Consider the following 23,686-nt stretch of genomic DNA (forward strand, 5'->3'; position numbering starts at 1 on the left):
ATTATATTTAGGGCTGTCAAACGATTACAATTTTTAATCGAGTTGATCACAGCTTAAAAATTAATTAATCGGAATAAATCGCAATTCAAACCATCTATAAAATATGCCATATTTTTCTGTAAATTATTGTTAGAATGGAAAGATAAAACACAAGACGGATAGATACATTCAACATACTGTACATAAGTACTGTATTTGTGTATTATAACACTAAATCAACAAGATGGCATTAACATTATTAACATTCTGTTAAAGCGATCCATGGATAGAAAGACTTGTAGTTCTTAAAAGATAAATGTTAGTACAAGTTATAGACATTTTATATTAAAGCCCCATTTATTTTTTTTGTTTTAATAAAATTTGTAAAATTTTCAAATAAAAATAAACTAGTAGCTCGCCATTGTTGATGTCAATAATTACACAATGCTCATGGTGCTGAGACCCATAAAATCAGTCGCACCCAAGCGCCAGCAGAGGGCGACAAAACACCCAAAAAAACGCAAGTAACAAATGGTCATGACACTGTGCTGTCATTTTAATCTGTTTGAGCGGGGCATGTGCGTTAAATGCGTCAAATATTTTAACCTGATTAATTAAAAAAAATAATTACCACCCGTTAATCCGATAATTTTGACAGCCCTAGTTATATTATATTATATTGTATTATATATATTTTTTATTATTTTTTTTATTTTATTTACTTTTGTTCCGTAAAGAATCCAGCAAGGGTTATTTGATTGTGGCTTTTTGAAAAACAATAAAATTTTACATTTAAGCACTCCTGGAATCGTTACACTTTTTTTTTGTTAAAAACTGACCCCGGCCCCTCATCAGAGAAGGGAAAAGTTATGTGGCCCTCACAGGAAAAAGTTTGGGGACCCCTGGTTTATATAATAGAAATGAGTAGTGTTGTACACAGTTTCACTAGACATGCAGGTATTGCACAACCCATCAGTTTACATTCCACTGTTATTTAAGTGTTTTTTTTTAACTCTGTCAGAGCCCACACCCACCAGGTGATAAGCAGACGCTGTAAACAAACTCGCCTGGGCGCCGCGCTCGTGCGCAGGCCTCAATTACACTCCAGCCAGCCAGGATTAGCGTCTGCCTTTATGCTTTTATACGCAAACATGTTTCAATAACAGGTGAGTCACCTGCACAGGTGTAGACGCCGGTTGAACTTTAAACTGGGAGTCAATACGAACTGATCTCATTCTTTGCTCACTGGCTGCCATTGACGACGTTCGATGTCCATTCTTTTGTGGATTTGACAAAAGTGTCTTTTTTTAATCAGTGTGGCATCCCAGTGCCACAGGGGTCAGCAACATAGATTCCGACACCCCTGGGCGGCGACCATCACACCTGCGGGCAATTGCCTCATCAGGTGTTGCCTGAAGCATGACGAGAGTGGTAGGGTTTAGGATTAGACGAAAGGGAATCCATGTTATTGGTCGACAGTTAGGGACCACTTAAAGTCAGCTTGACCCACTTTTATTGAATTACAACTTGGACACACCAAAAATTTATATTGGTGTACTTACAACTAGGGATGGGAATTGAAAGGATTTTTACGATTCCGATTCCATTATCGATATTGCTTAACGATTCGATTCTTTATCGATTCTAATTTGGGGAAAAAGAAGAACAAACATTTTGATTGGCATCGAGTTAGTTTGATCAGAAGTCACAACCTTACAAACTCACAACGAGGTCAAAAGAGGCCTAAAGCCTCAATTTTAACTGTGGCAATAAGTGGCAAATACACAAGAATGTGTAACATTTTACTGAAACTTTTTTCTAATAGAAATAAAAAAATATTGGTATATATTGGCATATAGGTCGTTGTTCTGCCTTTGGCAATATGTGTTAAACGCAGGGGTCCCCAAACTTTTTCCTGTGAGGGCCACAGGACAGGGCCGCTTTTCCTTTCTCTGATGAGGGGCTGGGGTCAGTTTGTAACAGAAAAAGTGTGACGATTGCAGGAGTGCCTAAATGTAAAAATTTATTGTTTTTCAGAAAGCCGCAATCAAATAACCCTTTCTGGATTCTTCACGGAAAGAAAGTAAATAAAATAAAAATAATAATAATAATAATAATAATAATAAAACACTATTGATTAAATAGATAATAAGGAAATAAATAACACTATTGAGAAAGAAAAAAAAAATTCAAAATGCTCTCTGGTATTGTTCAGGGGGCCGGACCAAATGTGGAGGCAGGCCGTATTCGGCCCGCGGGCCGAAGTTTGGGGACCCCTGGGATAAAGTGTATTATTTACCATTATATATATTGAAATGCATGCCTTTTAGTTTTTATGGCGCTTTCACGCTCAAGTGGGGGCGCCCTTGTGCTTCCTCACGCGAAGAAGAACGCGCTCACGTAAAATGTGTAAAATATCTACAGAGGTAATGTATCTTTTGTGTTGTTGTTGTGTGTTTTCACTCGCGATCGGACACTTAAATCCAGTTGTGTAGTGGTTTGAACGATGTGCTAATGCTAGCGAACGCATGCTAACCGTTTATTATTACTGTATTAGCAGCTAATCATAGCTGATTTACGTTGATGCAAACCTGTTTGTTATTGGGGACGAAATTGATTTGTTTAATTTCTGTTTTTAGTTTCACTCTTCAAATGATGGTTGAATAAAGTCAGCAAATTAAACCAACGTCTTCTGCATCGTCTTTGGGAGTTTAGCTAGCTGTATAGGACTGAGCCTTAGCCTCTCTGTAAGGACAGTGCAGTCGTATTCCCTCCCGATACAGTTATCTCGACCTTGCAATGACTGCAAGTCGCTTTGTTGTAATTTTTCCTCGTGAAGTGAAGACACAATTTCGAGCGTTTGAACCTACGTGCTGTCATCGATATGTTTACGGCTGCAATGCTCGTGCTAAACCATCGTAACCTTTCATTTTCACCCTCTTTCCTGGTGAAGTGTAGCCAAACTTTGGAGCGAGTGGTTCTTGGCGCCATGCTAGTTTGATGTGCCTGGACAACAAGACATGTCACGTCACAATATGCTTCTTTAGGAATCGTTAAAGGGATTGTTAAGGCTTTTTCATTGTGATGTCGAGGCCTCGAAACACTAGGAACCGGTTCGGAATTGGAATCGGATTTCGATTCCCATCCCTACTTACAACAACAAAATATTTGACACTTCCCCAAGAATGAATAGGAAGTGACCTCGATAAGACCTCAAATCAACAGAAGGTGACCCGGAAATGATCTGAAATCAACAAGAAGTGACCATGAATTGCCCCCAAATCCACAGGATGTCACAACTGCCCCAATACCAACAGGAAGTGACCTAAAAATCATCAGAAAGTTACCCAAAATCAACAGAGAATTATCTGCAAATGACTTTAAAACAACAGCAAGTGACCTGAAATCAACAGCGGGTAACACAAAATTGCCCCATAATCAACTGATGATGACCTAACATCAACAGGAAATGACACAATTGCCCCCAAATCAATAGAAAGTGACCTAAATATAATAGGAATTTACTTAAAACGTCCTAAAATCAACTGGAAGTGATCAAGAAATGCCCCCAAGTCAAAAAGGAGTGACTTGAAATCAACAGAAGTGACTCAAAAAATACCCCAAAATCAACATGACGTTATCTAGAATTGACCCAAAACCACCAGAAAAGCATTTCCCCATTTTTAGTATGTATTCTAAAAGTGTTTCAAAGGTTATGGAAAAAGTTCCATTGGACCAAGCCATCATTCAATTCCAAAAAGCTGTCAAGTCACAAGTCCTCCAAACCACAACAGGATCTTCCAGAACAAACTTCTTTGCTTTTCACAATAGCCACTGTCCTACAACACAAAGCGTCCCTGCGCCTTTAAATGAAGCGCCCGTCAAAGCGGAGTCCTCGGTGACCCCGCAAATCACGGCGGGGTCAGCACTTAGCGCCGGACCGACGGCCGATCGTCCGACCCGGCCGCTGAGGGGTTAAGTAGACATGACCCCCTCACGCCCTCGGGTTCATCTGCGCTTCCTCTGGGCGCTTTGTGACCTAATGGACGGCCACAATGTTGCGGGCGGGTTAAGTGTCACGCGGGGACAGTCACACACACGGGTTGAAATGGCGCCAGAGAAGGCCGTCACTACTTTTAGGTTCCTATCAAACAAAAAACGGAAGGAAATACAGTGGGGCAAATAAGTATTTAGTCAACCAACAATTGTGCAAGTTCTCCTACTTGAAAAGATTAGAGAGGCCTGTAATTGTCAACATGGGTAAACCTCAACCATGAGAGACAGAATGTGGAAAAAAAAAAGAAAATCACAGTGTTTGATTTTTAAAGAACTTATTTCCAAATTAGAGTGGAAAATAAGTATTTGGTCACCTACAAACAAGCAAGATTTCTGGCTGTCAAAGAGGTCTGACTTCTAATGAGGTCTAACGAGGCTCCACTCGTTACCTGTATTAATGGCACCTGTTTTAACTCATTATCGATATAAAAGACACCTGTCCACAACCTCAGTCAGTCACACTCCAAACTCCACTATGGCCAAGACCAAAGAGCTGTTGAAGGACACCAGAGACAAAATTGTAGACCTGCACCAGGCTGGGAAGACTGAATCTGCAATAGGTAAAACGCTCGGTGTAAAGAAATCAACTGTGGGAGCAATTATTAGAAAATGGAAGACATACAAGACCACTGATAATCTCCCTCGATCTGGGGCTCCATGCAAGATCTCACCCCGTGACGTCAAAATGATAAGAACGGAGAGCAAAAATCCCAGAACTACACTGGGGGAACCAAGTGAATGACCTACAGAGAGCTGGGACCACAGTAATAAAGGCTACTATCAGTAACACAATGCGCCACCAGGGACTCAAATCCTGCACTTCCAGACGTGTCCCACTGCTGAAGCCAGTACACGTCCAGGCCCGTCTGCGGTTCGCTAGAGAGCATTTGGATGATCCAGAAGAGGACAGGGAGAATGTGTTATGGTCAGATGAAACCAAAATAGAACTTTTTGGAAGAAACACAGGTTCTCGTGTTTGGAGGAGAAAGAATACTGAATGGCATCCGAAGAACACCATACCCACTGTGAAGCATGGTGTGGAAACATCATGCTTTGAGGCTGTTGTTCTGCACAGGGACCGGGACGACTGATCTGTGTAAATGAAAGAATAAATGGGGCCATATATCGAGAGATTTTGAGTGAAAATCTCCTTCTATCAGCAAGGGCATTGAAGACGAGACGTGGCTGGGTCTTTCAGCATGACAATGATCCCAAGCACACAGCCAGGGCAACAAAGGAGTGGCTTCTTAAGAAGCATTTCAAGGTCCTGGAGTGGCCTAGCCAGTCTCCAGATCTCAAACCCATAGAAAATCTGTAGAGGGAGTTGAAAGTCTGTGTTGCCCAACAACAGCCCCAAAACGTCACTGCTCTAGAGGAGATCTGCATGGAGGAATGGGCCAAAATACCAGCAACAGTGTGTGAAAAGCTTGTGAAGAGTCACAGAAAACGTTTGGCCTCCGTAATTGCCAACAAAGGGTACATAACAAAGTATTGAGATGAACTTTTGGTATTGACCAAATACTTATTTTCCAACATGATTTGCAAATAAATTCTTTAAAAATCAAACAATGTGATTTTCTGGGTTTTTTTCCCACATTCTGTTTCTCATGGTTGAGGTTTACCCATGTTGAAAGTTACAGGCCTCTCTAATATTTTCAAGTGGGAGAACTTGCACAATTAGTGGTTGACTAAATACTTATTTGCCCCGCTGTACATCACTTATCCGCTGTATTATGCAAAGTATTATGTGTGCTTTTTATATATTACATATACCACAACTTTCGGACTATAAGCCGCTACTTTTCCCCCCTCATTTTGAATTCTGCGGCTTGTAGTCCAAAGTTATTTGTTGATTTATTTGGGTTAATAAGCAACACTTTATTTGATAGCGGCGTCATAAGACTGTCATAAGATTGTCATAATTATGACATGACACTGTCATGCGCATTAATAAATGCTTATGACAGATGTTATTAAGTGTCACCCCATAGATTTCACCATCAGTTGACCAGACAGCTCCTACAGACACTGCGCCACGCCTTCCCGTAGGGGGCCGGGCCAGGCAGAGTGTCGTAAAGCTTTCGCTGCAATAAACTCAAACACACGCTGCGTTTAAACGCCGGATTTAGATGGAAAAGGACGAACGTTTTACTGCATACAAGCAGACAGGACTGTCTCGAGTGATTTGGTTGAGGACTCAAAATAATTATTATATAAAATAGCACCATGCGTGCACATTGAAACGTTGTGAAAAAAATGAATGGGGAAAAAATTAGCATAACTTTAGCTTGAAATACCTACTTAAAATGAATGACAACTGCCCGTTTTTTTTGTGCTTTTAACTAAGAATCTAGACTGTTTTACGGTCGTATCTATAGAAATTCTAGGATTTACGCATTTATTTACAAGAATTTTCAACTTAAAAACCTCTTTGTTTTGTGTGGGCCGCCATGTTCAATCCATACCGAATAGCGTAACTTTACTTTCAAATGATCAGGTTATTTTCGGCCATCTGCTCGTTTTTTGGGGCTAAAAATTAGTCATTTAGACATTTCTGCGTCCATACAAAAAAAAAACCCATCGCATTTTACATACATAAAATACGTTACATTATTTTATGTAACATTTCAATCTAAAAACGACGAGGGCCAGATAGCTTGAAAGATGTGGTGAGGCAGCAGTAACTAAGTTTTGATTGTCTATAGAAAAATGCGAATTTTGCTTTTGTTGAGTAAAATTAGGATGAGTCTGCATGCGTTCCTCAAGTATTAAGTTTCTGATGTGAAAATTGAGTGATTTATTAGCTGTTGAAACATAAAAAAAATATGTTGCTATTTTGGGCAAAAGCTTATATGATATGTTAAATATTGCTATTAATCTTGAAAATATAGCTGATTATCTCTGCATTTGGTGATTTTTGTGCATCTAGTGTAAAATTTAAGAATTTCACAGCCATTTTAAGTTTTGTTATACTTATATAAAAAATAATTAATCGGGATTTTATTAGGGAACGACTTTGAATTTTTTTTATTTATTTTTTTTATGTCGCTGCTCATGGAGACTCATATATGCCTAAGGGAGGTGCCTGTTTTGGTTTTAGGTCGCTAGTCGCTGGTTTTGAAAATATTTGAATTTTATGTTTTTGACGATAGGCCCCCTACAGATCGGCCTCGAGTCCTGTGTCCCGTCAACTGATAGTGAAGTCTGTGGTCACCCGGCAAATTTTGTCACTAGCTCCATTTAAGTCCAGCTTGGATCTTTTACATCCACCTAAAAGTGAGGTAATTTGCTGAATGACACAAAATGACATCTGTCATAAGCATTCATTAATGCTCATGATAGTGTCATGTCCTTATTATGATCGTCTAATGACAGTCTTATGACACCGCTGTCAAATAAAGTGCTACCGGTCCATATCTTTTGGTAAAAATATCCAATAATACAGTGAGGACAGCTGCGGCACACATATGAACAAATTAGGGCTGCAGCTATCGAGTATTTTAGTAGTCGACTAATCGATGAACTAGTTTGTTTGAATAATCGAGTACTTGGATAAGGAACATAAAAAATTAAAATACCCGAGCTGAGTCTTAAACAATATAAAAAAATAAATAAATAAATGAGGATCTAAGTACAACAATAGAACAATTGGTTAACTTACATAGCAAAAGTCACCTAGCTTAAATGCTATAAAATGCTTTTTATTTTATTTTTATTTTTACAATGCTCTTGACAAAGGGTTCAAACACATATTCCCACAAAAACGGCTAAATGCACCAATAAACTAAACTACGAATGCAATAAAAAAACGAAGTCAAACAAAAACTTATCTTATGTTGGTCTTGCGTTATGTCATATTCACTGTCACCACTAGAGAGCAGAGTATCCACCAAAATCAATAAAACTAAAGGCAAACTCTTTCAAAACAAACCATTTCATCGCCACTTTAATTAAACGAATACTTGAAGCAGGAAAATTTAATCCGAATCTTTTTTCTAATCGGATTACTCGATTAATTTCGTGTCAAATTTAGTGGGCAGCGGCTCATAATTAAGTGAGCCTTATAGTCCGAAAATTACCTATTATAAAACAGAATATTTGACTCATGATTTTTGTGAAAAACAAAATACCAAATTCTTTTAACTCATTGGCTGCCGCTGACGACGATAGAAGTCAAATCCGTTTGAACTGGGTGGGAGCCATCCCTCCCAGTTCAAACGGATTGGACATCTACTAGAGATAAACTCAGTTCATTTCACAGCAATACCAACTGTTTTTAATGTTAATTATTTATTAAATTGAATGATGGGCCTGAAAATCCAGTTTTTTGCTGATTCAGCTCTATACAACTGAAATGTACTCTTGTTGGGAAAAGTGAGGGTTTTGAAGCACCTACAGTGCTGCTCAAAAGTTTGTGAACCCCCTCAACATTTTGGAATTTTCTATTATTTCAACCTGATTTCCTAATCAATCAATTCAGTAGTTTTTTTTTGTTTTTTTAACAGTTGTGTTGTCGAGACTAAATTAAAAAGAGTTTTCATCAACTGATGTAGGTGCAAAATTGAACTGTTTGGTCACAACCAAAACCGCCATGTCTGGCGAAAAGTCAACACTGCATACCACCAAAAGAACCTTCTCCCAACAGTGAAGCATGGAGGTGGGAATGTCAAGATCTGGGCTTGCTTTTCATCCTCAGGACCTGGACAACTCCACATAGTCCAGGGAATCATGAATTCTGAGGAATATTGTCAAATCCTAGAACATAACCTGACGCCATCTGTTTTGAAGTTAAAGCTTGGCAGAAGGTGGATCATGCAACATGATAATGATCCAAAGCATTCCAGCAATACAACCAAGGAATGGCTGAAAAAGAAGAAGATTCGTGTTCTGGACTGGCCCAGTCAAAGTCCTGACCTAAATCCCATTGAAATGCTGTGGCGGGACCTGAAGCGAGCAGTTCATGCCAGACGCCCATCAAACCTCTCTCAACTGACTGCGTTCTGCAAGGAAGAATGGGCAAAAATCCCCCAAAGTAGATGTGAGAGGCTGATTAGTCACTACAGAAACCGTTTGGTTGAGGTAATCTCTGCAAAAGGAGGCGCAATATCCTATTAACTGAAGGGGTTCACATACTTTTGCACACATGATATCTGAGTTTTTCTTAAATCAACCACTTTTGTTAAATAAAGAATGACAATATAACTATTTCTTTTGTTTCAGTCCATTATTTGGAATGTCAGTATTGTGGATTTGGGTATAACTTAACATTTAATAAGGTTATTTTAGTTTTTTTTACAAAAAATCTGACCATCGCTGTGGGGTTCACAAACTTTCGAGCAGCACTGTACGTTCCCATGAAAGCGAGACCCACACGTGTCCATTCTGAAAATACAAATCCTTCTTTGCGTAATACCGAAATATCATCGCGTGTTTTGGTCACGAGCAGGCGTCCGCTAAGCTCCTTCTTTGTTTACACTCGTCGCGAGCCATTCATAAATTTTCTTGCTTGCCTGCGTAACAGGAAGTGTGCTCTCTCGCGATCTCCATTCATAAAAAAAAAAAAAAACTCCACTCAAATCCCCCTCCTTTCTCCCTCATGGTTCTTTCCAAGTGGCTACTCCAAAGCCCTCCCTCCCTTCCTGTGTGTGTCGAATTCCCTCATATACACACTTACACGCAAGCACACGCATACGGCTTGAGTGTTCCAAGATGTGAACTAATCCAGTGATTTCAGAGCTCTATGGGACGATTGTTTGGTTTTGTGCCTTGCAGTAATTACGCAGGAAGTTGTGGCCAACTAGCGCCGCAGATTTCTTATTTTTTTATATATCTCATTCGGTACCATAGACGGAGATAGACGCCTGATCCATTTGGACTGGGAGGGGGCGAATGAATTAATTCCCTCCCAGTCAGAACGGATCGGATGTCTAGCGCTGTCAATGGCACTGAAACATGGCCACGCATTGATGCAATAAAATTCTAAATCATTTGTGAATAAACTGCCACCTCAGAAATGTTCATTTCAAATTTTTAGAGTTGTGGCTAATATTTATGGTTTTTCAGCATTTTTATTTTTAAATAAAAATGGGTAAATACGGTATTGGCCCGAATATAAGATGGTGTTTTTTGCATTGACATAAGACTGAAAAAGTGGGGGTCATCTTATATTCGCGGTCTAGACATTATACCCATTTACGACACTAGATGGCGACAGATATCATTGAAGCGATGTTCTGTCATGACAGATCTCAGCTACTCTCAAGTTTAACCAGTTTGCATTGTTTTATTGCAATGTTTTTCCTGATTCAGATTTTTTTAAAGACTGCAGTTACAGTTAGACTTCACTTTGATGGTTAATGCAATTATTGCAATTTTGTTGTTTTATCACCATAGATTGGTTTATTTACATTTCAAAAACCAGAAGCCATTCATTTATAAATGTGATTGCACTTTAGTTTACATATTTAAATGTTCTAATATTAAGATTTGAATGAGGCAACATAACATGCTTTTTCTCTCAAATATATTGTTATAATCATTTTTTTTTGGATGTACTGTAATTATTTTCTGTATAAAAATTAGTTTGGTGTTCAAAAAGTAAAAAAAAATTTTTTTTTTTTTTTTTTTTATAAACTTAAGTCTTGAAAAAGAGGGGGTCATCTTATAATCAGGGCCGTCTTATATTCGGGCCAATATGGTCAATAAAAAAGTAAATCAAAGAAAAAAATGAACAAAAAAAGAATCATAAATAAAAATTTGGGAAAATTTTAATATACAGACTTATAGTTTTCCCCTGTTTTTTAATTATAAACATTTATTTACTTTTTTCACTATTCTTGTTTTCAGTTAAAAATGTAAATATATCAAAAGTAAAAAGAATTATTAATTTAAAAAAGTTTACAAAATTTAAAAAGAATATTCAGGTTTTTTTCCCCGTATTTTGCTTAAAACAACAACAACATGTAAATGCATAAATAAAAGGCTAAAAAAAAGAGCATTGAGATAATAGGTCAATAATATCTCTGAAAACTGAATCGACTATTGAAATAGTGATCGATTTATTTGATTATTGATTAGTGGTCTATCATCGTGGCAATCTAGTTGAAAGACAAAAAAGCTATTACCTCATTGAAGCCCTCGGCAAAGATGAGATTGCCACCCCAACTCTAAAACATGATTGTTCAAGGGTCTTGTCCTTTTTCCGAAATAGAGGTGCTACGCAACAGCAAAAACACCGCCGCCCTCCCTTTTTGGCACGTTTGAGTGGGCGTCCGCACAAAGTCAGCTTCCACACACACTTGCGGCAGCAGCAGCAGCGGTTTTATGAATGGGTTGCTTGTGGAAGGCCAGCTGAGGTTGACGAGCGCTCATTCACGACACCTAAGAGACGTTTGTTTTTTGTGTTCGCACTTTTGCAGCGGGATGTCGTCATCTTTTGCGCTTTTTCGCCTTTCTCCGATTTTTTTAAACTATTTTTTTTTGCTATGGTTCGTGCCAAGGAGCTATGTTAAAATTAGAGGAGTTCTAAAAAAAACAATTATTACATTCATCGCGATTCGACACGTGACGATTCGATTACGATTCATAAAGGTTCAAAAACAATGATTTTCCCTCATAACTTTGACAGCCGCTCATAGCGGAACGAAATTCAAGACACGTCTGGCGCCCAGACACCGTTAACAGACGCAAGCACAACGTTATGATGGATGCTCCCAATACTGGGAGAGCGATTTACTCCTTTTTAAAAGGCTGGAAAATAAATTTGTGTATGAGACAGGCAGGTACAGAAGCGCGACCCGGCGGTTGCGCTTTTGTGCTCAAGTTATTTTTCAGAGCGAGAGGGGAAGAGAGATAGTTCGTTGCTCCTTGTCTTTCAGATGTCCAGCAGTAGTTTTAAGGCATTTCAATTGAAAAATGTCCTGAGTGTGTTGCTAACACCTGTGTGCGTCTATAAGAGGTGAGTACACGAACACTCTTGTACTTTATTAGCCTTATTGTTGTTGTTTTTGAGATGTTAATAGTTAGCGCTGATCGCTAAGCTAATTCTCTAACGTGCATTTCATATGCAGAACGTGTAAAACCATGATTAAGTACAGCGGTAACACTACAAACATGCGAAATAGTACAGAAATCTGTTGTTGCGGGAGAAAGAGGGAGAGAAGAAAGGTGCGCGTTGTAATGAGTGTGTGTGTTGCAGTATCAAGTGCAGCTGTGATTTCCACCTGTCACTCCAAGAGTTACACAAGGGAGGTAACACTGTGAAAGCAAAGTATATGACCGTGTACAATGTATGGATCAGTAAACGGGGAACTACGGCATCAGTCGAGGGACAAAACACACTCATTGGCTTGATTTCTAAGTAATTTAAAACTCTCCATTGACACCTTGTGGTGTATTTCAATCACTACCCTACGTAGTTAAAGACACTGTGGAAGAACGGCAGGGATTTTTTGATCGAACACGTTACAAATTTTATTAGAACGAAAACATTAAGTGGGGTTTTAATATAAAATTACTATAACTTGTACTAACATTTATCTTTTAAGAACTACAAATCTTTCTATCCATGGATCCCTTTACCAGAAAGAATCTTAATAATGTTAACGCCATCTTGTGGATTTATTGTTATAATAAACAAATATAGTACTTATGTACGGTATGTTGAATGTATATATCCGTCTTGTGTCTTATCTTTCCATTTCAACAATAATTTACAGAAAAATATGGCACATTTTAGAGATGGTTTAAATTGAAATTAATTACGATGAATTAATTTTTAAGCTGTGATTAACTCGATTAAAATTTTTAATCGTTTGACAGCCCTAGTATGCATTTGTAATTAAGTTTAGAGCTACAGTTTGTGGATATGTGTGAGCGATTTGCTATGTGAATTGTAAATACGTTAGCATTTGTAGCATTTAAGCTAGTTGGCTTTTGTTGGGCAAAATTAAGCTAATTTAATCTATATTTACATACTGATCAGACTAGATGGATGTTTGAACAATTATTTTGTGTCAAGTGTTTTATTGTTAAAATGTGTATCGTTTTGAACATAAGTGTACATTTGTGTTACAGCTTTACAAACTGTCAAAAGTGAAGGAAGTAAAAAGCTTCAGAAAGCACATTTACCTTGTTTGCTGTCTGTAAAGCTAAACAACTTCACATTTAGCACATTTAGTGAGAACAGAACACGTCATATAAATAAAGTAAAAAAATAAGATACTGTGGAGTACAACAAGGTACTGTTAATGTGACAAAAAAAAACAAAACAAAACAACAACAAAAAACGACTGGAGACAAAATGGCAGACGAGACTCTGGTGTCGTAGAGTCAAAATCGCGTAAATCGAGAACGTCATAACCTGGGATTATAAGGCGCACTATCGGCTTTGAAAAAATTGAAGGCTTTTAGGTGCGCTTTATAGTGCGGAAAATACGGGAAATGCGTTGACTTCACGTTTTTCACGAAAATAACATTCCAATAAGATTAGAATTTAGAAATAGTACTTTAAACTGCAGCACTATAGCAGAGGTGTGTCCAAACCACAGCCCATGGGCCAACTGCGGCCTACTGCCCAGTTTTTATTTATTTCAATTGATGAAAATATCATTGAATATAGACTTGAGTTCAGACTACATTCTGGTGGAGTCAGTGACTTAAACATTACATTAACTCAGGAGTGAAAAACTGGCAAGATGTTAAAATCAATGTAATAAAGTGTAGAATTTCAGTACTTTGTAGGGTTGTTCCGATCATGTTTTTTTGCTCCCGATCCGATCCCGATCGTTTTAATTTGAGTATCTGCCGATCCCGACATTTCCCGATCTGATTGCTTTTTTTTGCTCCCGATTCAATTCCAATCATTCCCGATAATTTTTCCCGATCATATACATTTTGGCAATGCATTAAGAAAAAAATGAATAAAACTCGGACGAATATATACATTCAACATACAGTACATAAGTACTGTATTTGTTTATTATGACAATAAATCCTCAAGATGACATTTACATTATTAACATTCTTTCTGTGAGAGGGATCCACGGATAGAAAGACTTGTGACTTTGTATATTGTGACTAAATACTGCCATCTAGTGTATTTGTTGAGCTTTCAGTAAATGATACTGTAGCCATGCCCAAATGCATGATGGGAAATGGAACCATGACTGTGCTTAGTGCTACCAATTGATATATCTTCTCTGCGTTGGGAAATAACATAAGGGGTTAAGAAAAAGATCAATTGCTACCTTGCTTCCCCACATTGCTTCCCATGATATTTCTAATCGTAAGGAGAGGGATTGTAAGGCTTTATCCAAATAAAAAAAGGCTCCAAAGGCTGCCAAAATTCACTCTACTCATTTTACGCTGCCTTTTTTCTCTCTATATAGGTAAAACGGCGCCATTACAGATTGAGCGCGACAATGCGTGAGTGGGTCGTGCAGTGCATGCATTAATTGCGTTAAATATTTTAACGTGATACATTAAAAAAAAAAATTAATTACCGCCATTATCGGGATAAATTTGATTTTACTTTGACTAAAGACTCTGGATGAGTGTAACACATTATGTCTGTAACGTTAAATACAATTTAGAAAACGATTTGATTAAAAAAAAAAAAAAAAAGTATTCAAAAAAGGCATTGCCGATATTTTTTTGCCGATTCCGATACTTTGAAAATGATGTGATCGGACCCGATCGATCGGGACATCTCTAGTATTTTGTTTTACAAAAATAATGCAATGTGATAAATTGAGCTATCTTGTTGATGAATTTTTTGACTTTTTACCATTGCTGGACATTTTCTCTTTGTTCTGCAAATTTCTTTCAGTTATGTAAACATATATTCTTTCCAATATCCTTATACATCTGGATTATTTTGTTGCTCAAAGTCCTTATTCGCTCATTTATTCAACTGCCACTGACAGGTTTACACATCAAATGTATTTCAACTGGTAATGCTGGCATTCAGCAATCATGTTTCATTGCCATTGACTGTGATAGACGTCCAATTCAATTTGACAAGGGGGTTGGCAGCGATTGAGCTATCGCTGGACGGTGAGCGCCGTTAATGGCAGCCCAAAATTTTCTAAAAATAGAAAATACACATTTTAAAAACTCAATCTTTTTTTTTTTCTCAGTTCCAATCTTCAGAAAAGAAAAAGAAAGATGAAGATGAAGATGAAGATAAAGAAAGAAAAGATGTCTTATTGCATTTGGTGTCCTGGCTTTTGTCTATCAGAGACATGCATGTGATATGATCCAGAAGCGTTTGGTTAAAAATTTACAATCTTTTTTTTTTTTTTTAAACCACCTTTTTTTCAGTCATGGAGCCTTTGCCGACACCTCCGCTGGCCCACATTTAACCTCGCTGTCCCAACAGCGGGCCAGAAACAACACGAGTGAGTCTAGTGACACCAGATCACACGAGATAAACAATAAAATCTCCTGGGCCCCAAAACAATCTGATGGATAAATGAGCTACGAGAGAACAAAGAAAGTCAAAAGTACTCACAGTTTTCCGAGTGAAAATCCGGAACAAACTGCTCGTCGCTGTCAGGAACCTGAGCTGAAAGGACAACAGAGGAAACTTGTCAGAAAGGCTTTCGGTTATTATTGTATGGGACATAACTTCAAATCAAACGTGGCGGAAACGTGTCCGTTTCCTATTTTCTGTCCGTTTGACTAAAAATATGAAAATAGACAAAATGATTGACTTGAAATTATCCTATAAAGCAGTACTTCTCAAATAGTGGGGCGTGCCCCCATGCTGTGGAGAACATACTTTTTTTTGCTGTACTAGAATAAAGTGTAACTGCACATCCACTCAGTGGGTGGTAGTGGTGCTCTCATTTCCAGAGTGCGTACAATCTTTTTTAACCAAACAAGAGCACACAGCTAAGATTACTGGAGATATGAAGAGCTAAGACGAGGAAATATGACAAAGCGTATGTAGCATTTGGCTTTGACTTTTAATACAGCGGGAGACCAGGAAAGACCAGTGTGTTTACTGTGTCTAAAAATGTTTGCAGCGGACAGCAGGAAGCAAAATCAATTAAGACATCACTTAAAGACATTAGAGCCCAATCACATTGATAAGTCGCTTTTTTTTCAGCGAAAACTTGCCGAATATTATCAACAAAAGTTCCGTTTGTTTCACATCTGTAAACCAGCGAGCACTGTTAGCATCATATAAGGTGGCAACCCTACACTATAGCAAAGGAGCTGATACTGCCTGCAGCAAAAATAAAAACTGTCCCTGACACTGTCGTTTTTGTTCTATTTATTTTTGTTTTTTCGCTCGAATTGTTTGGCATATTGTCATCATGAGCTCATGTGCTAATCAATTTGAGTTTATTATTATTTATTAATTTTATTATGTTTTATTTTTCCAGTATCAAATGGTCAAAAATGTACCTTGAGTGTATTTTTACAGTTTGGATGTGTCTTTTTTTTTTTTTTTTTTAATTAATTCATGCAAATTGATGCCCTTTAAGTCTTTTCTGTTTCGAACAAAACAATGTCAATGAAATTATACTTTATTGTAAGTTGATCTATATTTATATATCTATAAAAGACACAATGTTATGCAGAGATGTACTTATAATAATAATAATGTGATACTATTTACAGAGAGTTGGGGGGGTGCAAAACATTTACGTCTTCCTGGGGGGGCGTAACAAAATAATTGAGAAGCTCTGCACTAAAGATATTTTAAAAATTAGGTTTTTGGCGTCAACAATGTCTCTAAAGAATAGTCAAGCATCAAATTACTTAATTTGAATCATTTGATAACACTGGCCTACAAGCAAACTACTTCCAGGATAAAACTTGTGAGCCTTTGCTAAATTTGGGTCACTAAAAAAGAAAAATGAGGTCAAAACTGTCAATTGGCCATAGTTTTTGAGATAGAGTATCTGGCCGAAATGGTAAAATCGAAGCGATTTAGACAAAATTTACTGTATAAATCCTGGTGTTTTGGAAGCTGACAAAATGCATTAATGTAGACACATTTCATAAGTGGTGGCATATACACTGATAAATTTGTGTTATATAATTACGCCAATGTATCTTTGTAATAACTAACAATAAATATGAATACTTTAGCCAACCAGCAATAAAAGCTAATTTTCCAATCGATGTCACCAAAGCAAGTACGATTTAACGTTTTTTGTTTTTTTTTTTCCCCCTAAACCTCTAAAGCAAATACAGTGATACCTCTACCTACGAACGTCTCTACATAGGGAATTTTCAGGTTATGACACGCCTCAACGGGAAAATATTTCAACAGGAAGAAATTTCAGTATACAAAAGGCAAAAATACAGTATGAGCTGCAACTTATAGCTCCCAGAGTTTACTGAACGTAACATACTTTTAGCCATCTGCCATCGGCTATTGCCCAAAATCTTCCTGCCATCCATTTGGCTAAGAGGGACCGCTATTGTATGTGTATGTGTGTATCCCAGCATCCTCTTCATTCACCCCTCAGGCCATGAGGTGTTCAGACAGCTTTATGCGAGGCTATCAAAGGTAAATGATCATCATTTTTATTCTATATTCTTTGTTTTTTTACATTATGCACAACTCGTGTTTATGTTTATTGTGCAATAATCGAATTGTAACATGTATTTTTTACATGTCGTAATTAGGGTTGTTCCGATCATGTTTTTTGCTTCCGATCCGATCCCGATTGTTTTAGTTTGATTATCTGTCGATCCCGATAATTCCCGATCCGATTGTTTTTTTGTTTTTTTTTGGCTCCCGATTCAATTCCAATCATTCCCGATAATTTTTTCCAATCATATACATTTTGGCAATGCATTAAGAAGAAAATGAATAAAACTCTAATGAATATATACATTCAACATACAGTACATAAGTACTGTATTTGTTTATTATGACAATAAATCCTCAAGATGGCTTTTACATTATTAACATTCTTTCTGTGAGAGGGATCCACGGATAGAAAGACTTGTAATTCTTAGATAAATGTGACTTTGTATATTGTGACTAAATATTGCCATCTAGTGTATTTGTTGAGCTTTCAGTAAATGATACAGCAGCCATTTAACTTCCGCCCAAATGCATGATGGAAAGTGCAACCATGACTGTGCATAGGGGCACCAATTGATATATCTTCTCTGCGTTGGGAAAGAACATAGGGTGTTAAGAAAATGATCAACTACTACCTTTCTTCTACTCCTTGCCTCCCACATTATTTGTAATTGCTGAGAGAGGCATTGTAAGACTTTTGCCACATAAAAAATGGCTCCAAAGGCTGTCAAAATTCTCTCTACTCATTATACACTGCCTTTTAGCGCTATCTATAGGTAAAACGGCGTCTTTATAGATTGAACGCGACAATGCGTGAGTGGGTCGTGCAGCGCATGCTAACGTGATTAATTAAAAAAATTAATTGCCGCCTTAACTCAATAAATTTGATAGCCCTACTTTAAGACAAAATTACTCTGGATGAGTGTAAGGCATTTTGTCTGTAACGTTAAATACAATTAGAAAACGATTTAAATAAAAGATATATATATATTAAAAAAACGCATGTCGGATATTTTTTTGCCAATTCCGATACTTTGAAAATGACATGATCGGACCCGATCGATCGGAATGCCGACATCTTTAGTTGTAATGCTTTTTTTTTTTTTTTGCTTGTCTTTATAAAAGTCTCTACTTAAGGAATTTTCAGTTTAAGAAACGACTTCCAGAATCAATTTATATTGTAAGTAAAGGTAACACTGTATTTTATAAAAATTTATAGACGATTACTTGTGGCATCCCTAGTAGGCAGACATGTTTGCCCTCCGCAGGAAACCATAGCTATGATATGGCTCACGTCGTAGATGACACCACTGGCACGAACCCTGTGTTGTAATTTAAACATTGTCTGTCCATCTGCTCAGCATTGAGTTCATTCATTCACGAGTAGCAAAAATGCCTGCGAGCTGACAAGCCAGCGGCTGGGGAGGGATTGTGACCTCGGCACCCCCGCGGAGGCGCGCTGGCACTCATTCCCAACCTGCACGTTTGTGTGTGCGCGACCCCGCGTCCACGCAGCACAATTGTGAATGGACGGGGATTCCTAATGGCGGCCGGCAGTACAATAGCGCCTGTCTGAGGCCGCTCGCACCTGGTCTGCCGGCGCTGACTGGACTCATTCACGTCCACCCGGGATGAGTTTCATTCACTAATGGGGCGCTTTTGAAAAGGACGAGAGATCACTGATCGCATCAAGATGTTGCACGTGTGCGATTGGAAAGCAACAAAAACAAAGTGATGAATTAGCGCCGGGGTTTTAGAACACTGATTCCGACTAATGAGCTGCCATTGACGGCGATAGACGTCCATTCTATTTTAACTGGGAGAAACTGGAAGCAAATAACCAAGCTATAGTGTCTGCATAATAATTTGCAATCAATCATCAGATTGCAAGCTGCAAATTCCTTCAGTCCATATAAAAAGTCTACACACCCCTGTTCATAATTGCCTACACTTTGGCAATGGCCTTTATTCCTGATGAAGTTAAAAAGAAATTTCTTATTTGGAACTGTTCATAATTTCACCCCACCTTGACTAAAACCAAAGTTCTAGAAGCCTAAACGTTTTCTGCTAACATTAGCTAGTATTTTGAAATGTTCATTATACACCCCCCCACCTCAAGTTCCTGTTAAACTAAAACAACAAATCTTTCTAGCACGATTTTGCAAGTTTTTTCCCACCCTGACTTGAGTTCTATCTGACGTTAAAATCAGAATCCTGAAAGTTTTCTGCTGAAAATATCTAGCATTGTGAACTGTTCATAAATCCCTCTACTTTGACTGCAGTGTAAATTACTGCAACACTGACTGCTACTCGGACATGTTCATCATTCTTTCCACCTTGACTGAAGTTTGAGTCTTTTCCGAGGTTAAAAAAAAAAAATCTTTCTTGCAGTTTTCTGCTCACATTATCTAGCATTTTGAACTTTTCATAATTCCCTCCATCCTGACTAAAGCCACAAAGCATCTGAAGATAAACGATTGTTACTTGCTTCTTTTCAAACAGAAGCTCAGATGTTTTTCGCTAACACCATCTAGTACAGTGGTACTACAAAGTATCTGAAGTTCTGAACCTTTTGGAATTTCTCACATTTCTGCATAAAATCACCATCAAATGTGAGCTGATCTTTGTCAAAATCACACAGATGACAAAGCAGTGTCTGCTTTCACTAAAACCACCCAAACATTTATAGATTTTTATATTTTAATGAGGATAGTATGCAAACAATGACAGAAGGGGGAAAAATAAGTAAGTGAACCATCAAATATAATATTTTGTGCCCCCCCGTCTTTGGCAGCAATAACTTTAACCAGACGCTTCCTATAGCTGCAGATCAGTCTGGCACATCGATCGGGACTAATCTTGGCCCATTCTTCTCTCCAAAACTGCTGTAGTTCAGTCAGATTCCTGGGATGCCTGGTGTGTCTTCAGGTAATGCCACAGCATCTCAATGGGGTTCAAGACTGGACTTTGACTTGACCACTCAAGAAAGTGTCTTCTAAAACCATTTGGACGTTGATTTACTTCTGTGTTTGGGATCATTGTGTTGTTCCAGCATCCATCCTCTTTTTAGTTTCGACTGTCTGACGGAACACCTCAGGTTTTCCTGCAAAACATCCTGATAAACTTTTGAATTCATTCTTCCATTAACGATTGCAAGTTGTCCAGGCCCTGAAGCAGCAAAATAGCCCTAAATCATGATGCTCCCTCCACCACGCTTCAGTTCAGTTCAGTTTAAGTTTATTGTCCCCTAAGAAGGGGAAACTTGTCTTACAGCAGGTAAGCTTCACGCTTCACGGTGGGGATGAGGTGTTGATGTTGGTGAGCTGTTTCATTTTTCCTCCACACATAACGTTGTGTGTTACTCACAAACAACTCGACCTTGGTTTCATAAGTCCACAAAATATTTTGCCAAAACTTCTGTGGAGTGTCCAAGTGCTTTTTTGAGAACAGTAAACTAGCAACGGTGTTTTTTTTTAGACAGTAGTGGCTTCCTCCGTGGAGTCCTCCCATGTACACCATTCTTAGCCATAGTGTTACATATAGTTGATGTGTGCACAGAGGTATTGGAGTGTGCCAGTGATTTCTGTTAGTGTTTAGCAGACACTCTAGGGTTTCTTTTTTTAGCTCTCTGAGTATTCTGCGCTGAACTCTGGTGTCATCTTTGGTGGATGGCCACTCCTTGGGAGAGAAGCAATAGTGCCAGACTCTCTTCATTTGTAGACAACTTCTCTGACTGTCCAGACTTTTGCAGATGGTTTTGCATCCTTTCCCAGTTTTATACAAATCAACAATCCTTGATTGCATGACTTCAGCAGACAATGCTTCTCATCAAGACATTTCTTACCAGGTGTGTGTTTTATAGTGGGCAGGGCAGCTTTAAACCACTCATCAGTGATTGGGCACACACCTGACTTAAAATGTTTGGTAAAAATTGGTTTCAATTGCTCTTTAAGTCTCATTAGGTAGAGGGTTCACTTACTTATTTCCCCCTTCTGTCATTGTTTGCATGCTATCCTCATTAAAATATGAAAACCTATAAATGTTTTGGTGGTTTGAGTTTAAGCAGACACTGTATTTTCATCTGTGTGATTTTGACAGAGATCAGATCACATTTGATGGTGATTTTATGTAGAAATGTGAGAATTTCAAAAGGTTCAGATACTTTTTCATTACACTGCATTTTGAACTGTTCATAATTCCGTCCACTTAGGCTTACTGCAGAAGTTTAAAAATGTATATATGTCGATCAGATTTCTGAAGGTTTTGTGCCAACACTGACTGCTCCTTTTGAACTGCTCATAATTCCCTCTACTTTGACTTAGCATGAATTCCAGCATAGTTGAAACAAATATAGCTTTAGCAGAAGGTTTTCTATTATTTGCTTCCAAAAACGTGTAAATACGCTCTATTTTTAATTCTTTCAGTGTCCCAAAGACGTATTTTAACGTCTTTTACGTTTATTTTTTTCACAAGAGACATCTCTGGGTTCTGATTGAACTGAGCTCCAAAGGGCAACGCTGAAAATTCATTTTAAAGCAATTAAACTGGCCACTGGAGGGCAGTAGCGCCTTTGGTAAGACCTGCAACCAGATTCAACGGAACGAACGGGTGCCGGCGGAAGACGACCGAATGGACGTCCAGGATGCCAGGCGGCGGACGACCGAGCAGAACAACCGGGAGGACGCCCGGGACGCCAGGCGCTGAATGACCGAGCAGAACGACCGGGACCACCAGTGCAGTGGAAGATGCCGTTGAGTCCGTGCTGCTTGCCGAGCAGAGCTCGCGCCGCCGTGCTTGGACACTCGTGTAAGCCGCAAGTTCCCCAGGCAAACTCTGCCACGAGGCAGTGGCCACCACAAAAGAAAGACTCAAAAATATCCATCTTTATGAAACAGGCGGCGATGAGAGAAATGTATACCCCGGCTGTCGCAGCCACAACAGCGTCATCTCTCAGTTAGTTATGTGTAAATAAATTGTTATTTTGCTATCAAAAGCTCTAGTTGTCTTGCTGTTTGTTATTTTGTAAAAGGAAAACATTCAAATCTTTGGGATGTAACTAAAGCAAAAAATAGCTGTGTTAAAGTCAAAGTTATGTTTGAAATGTATGCTTTCACAAAAAGCTCAATTTCTGTTTTTTCATCAGAAATTGGAAAATTGCTCAAACTAAGCTATTTTTTTATGCTGATTTCTAAAGAATGGAAAAAGATATGAACAAACTTTTTTTCCTGCTTAAAGAAGAGAGTAATCTTTCTTTTGTTGGGTTCCATGTTTATATAGCAATAGAGAGAATTTTCTGTGGGCCTTGCAAAACCAGTCAAAATCTAGTAAAACGGCCGGGAGCGAAGGGGGTTGCATCGCTGAAAATGGCTGGGAGTGAATGAGTTAATACTGACTGCTCAGGGTGTGACAATATATCGAAAACAATGATATATCGCAAAACTTTGTACAGTTTATAGCACAAAAGGTTATTGTTTGTTATTGTTATTGTTAAGTTTTAAAAAGGTGTCACTGTTTGAAGAGGAAAAAGAAAAAAAAGGAACCAACAGGTTGCTACAAAAATCTTCTATTAGAATACTGTCTACGTTAGCTTACTTCCATTCACAGTCAATGGCACTGAAACCAGAGCATTCACATCCAGTCACTTCCTTTTCAGTAACCCAAAATTAACAGGAAATGACCTGTAAATGCACCGAAACCAATAGGAAGTGACCCGTAAATGCTCCAAAAGGTAAAGGAAATGACCGAAAATCAAGAGGAAATGACGCTAAATGCCCCAAAATGAACTCATTGCCTAGCATTGGCTGCCACTGACGGCCATAGACGTCCAATCCGTTTGACCTGGGAGGGATGGCAGCGAATGAACGAATGTTCATTCGCTGCCACCCTCCCAGGTCAAATGGATTGGGCGTCTACTAGTGATAAACTCATTCAAATTTACAGAAAATGATGAAAAAAACTGATGATGATGATGTACTGACTGCTATTTGGAGCTGCTCATACAGTTGTGGTCAAAAGTTTACATACACTTGTGAAGAACATAATGTCATGGCTCTCTTGAGTTTCCAGTTTTTTCTACAACTCTGATTTTTCTCTGATAGA

The 23,686-nt window shown here is 38.3% G+C and overlaps 1 protein-coding gene across 6 annotated transcripts in view; it reads right to left on the minus strand.

The window, feature by feature from the left end:
- etv4 (ETS variant transcription factor 4) overlaps positions 1-23,686 on the minus strand; it is a 214,305-nt gene that overhangs the window by 56,468 nt on the left and 134,151 nt on the right. For 5 of the 6 annotated variants that reach the window (XM_057827050.1, XM_057827052.1, XM_057827053.1 and 2 more), the window contains one exon: positions 15,548-15,601. In XM_057827050.1, coding sequence (XP_057683033.1) covers positions 15,548-15,601 — 54 coding nt within the window. Of the gene's footprint in view, positions 1-11,159; positions 11,339-15,547; positions 15,602-23,686 lie in introns of those variants that run through there. The other variant, XM_057827055.1, reaches the window with a different exon arrangement.

Source organism: Corythoichthys intestinalis, chromosome 21 (genome assembly GCF_030265065.1).
Source record: "Corythoichthys intestinalis isolate RoL2023-P3 chromosome 21, ASM3026506v1, whole genome shotgun sequence".
In the NCBI taxonomy this organism is placed as follows: domain Eukaryota; kingdom Metazoa; phylum Chordata; class Actinopteri; order Syngnathiformes; family Syngnathidae; genus Corythoichthys; species Corythoichthys intestinalis.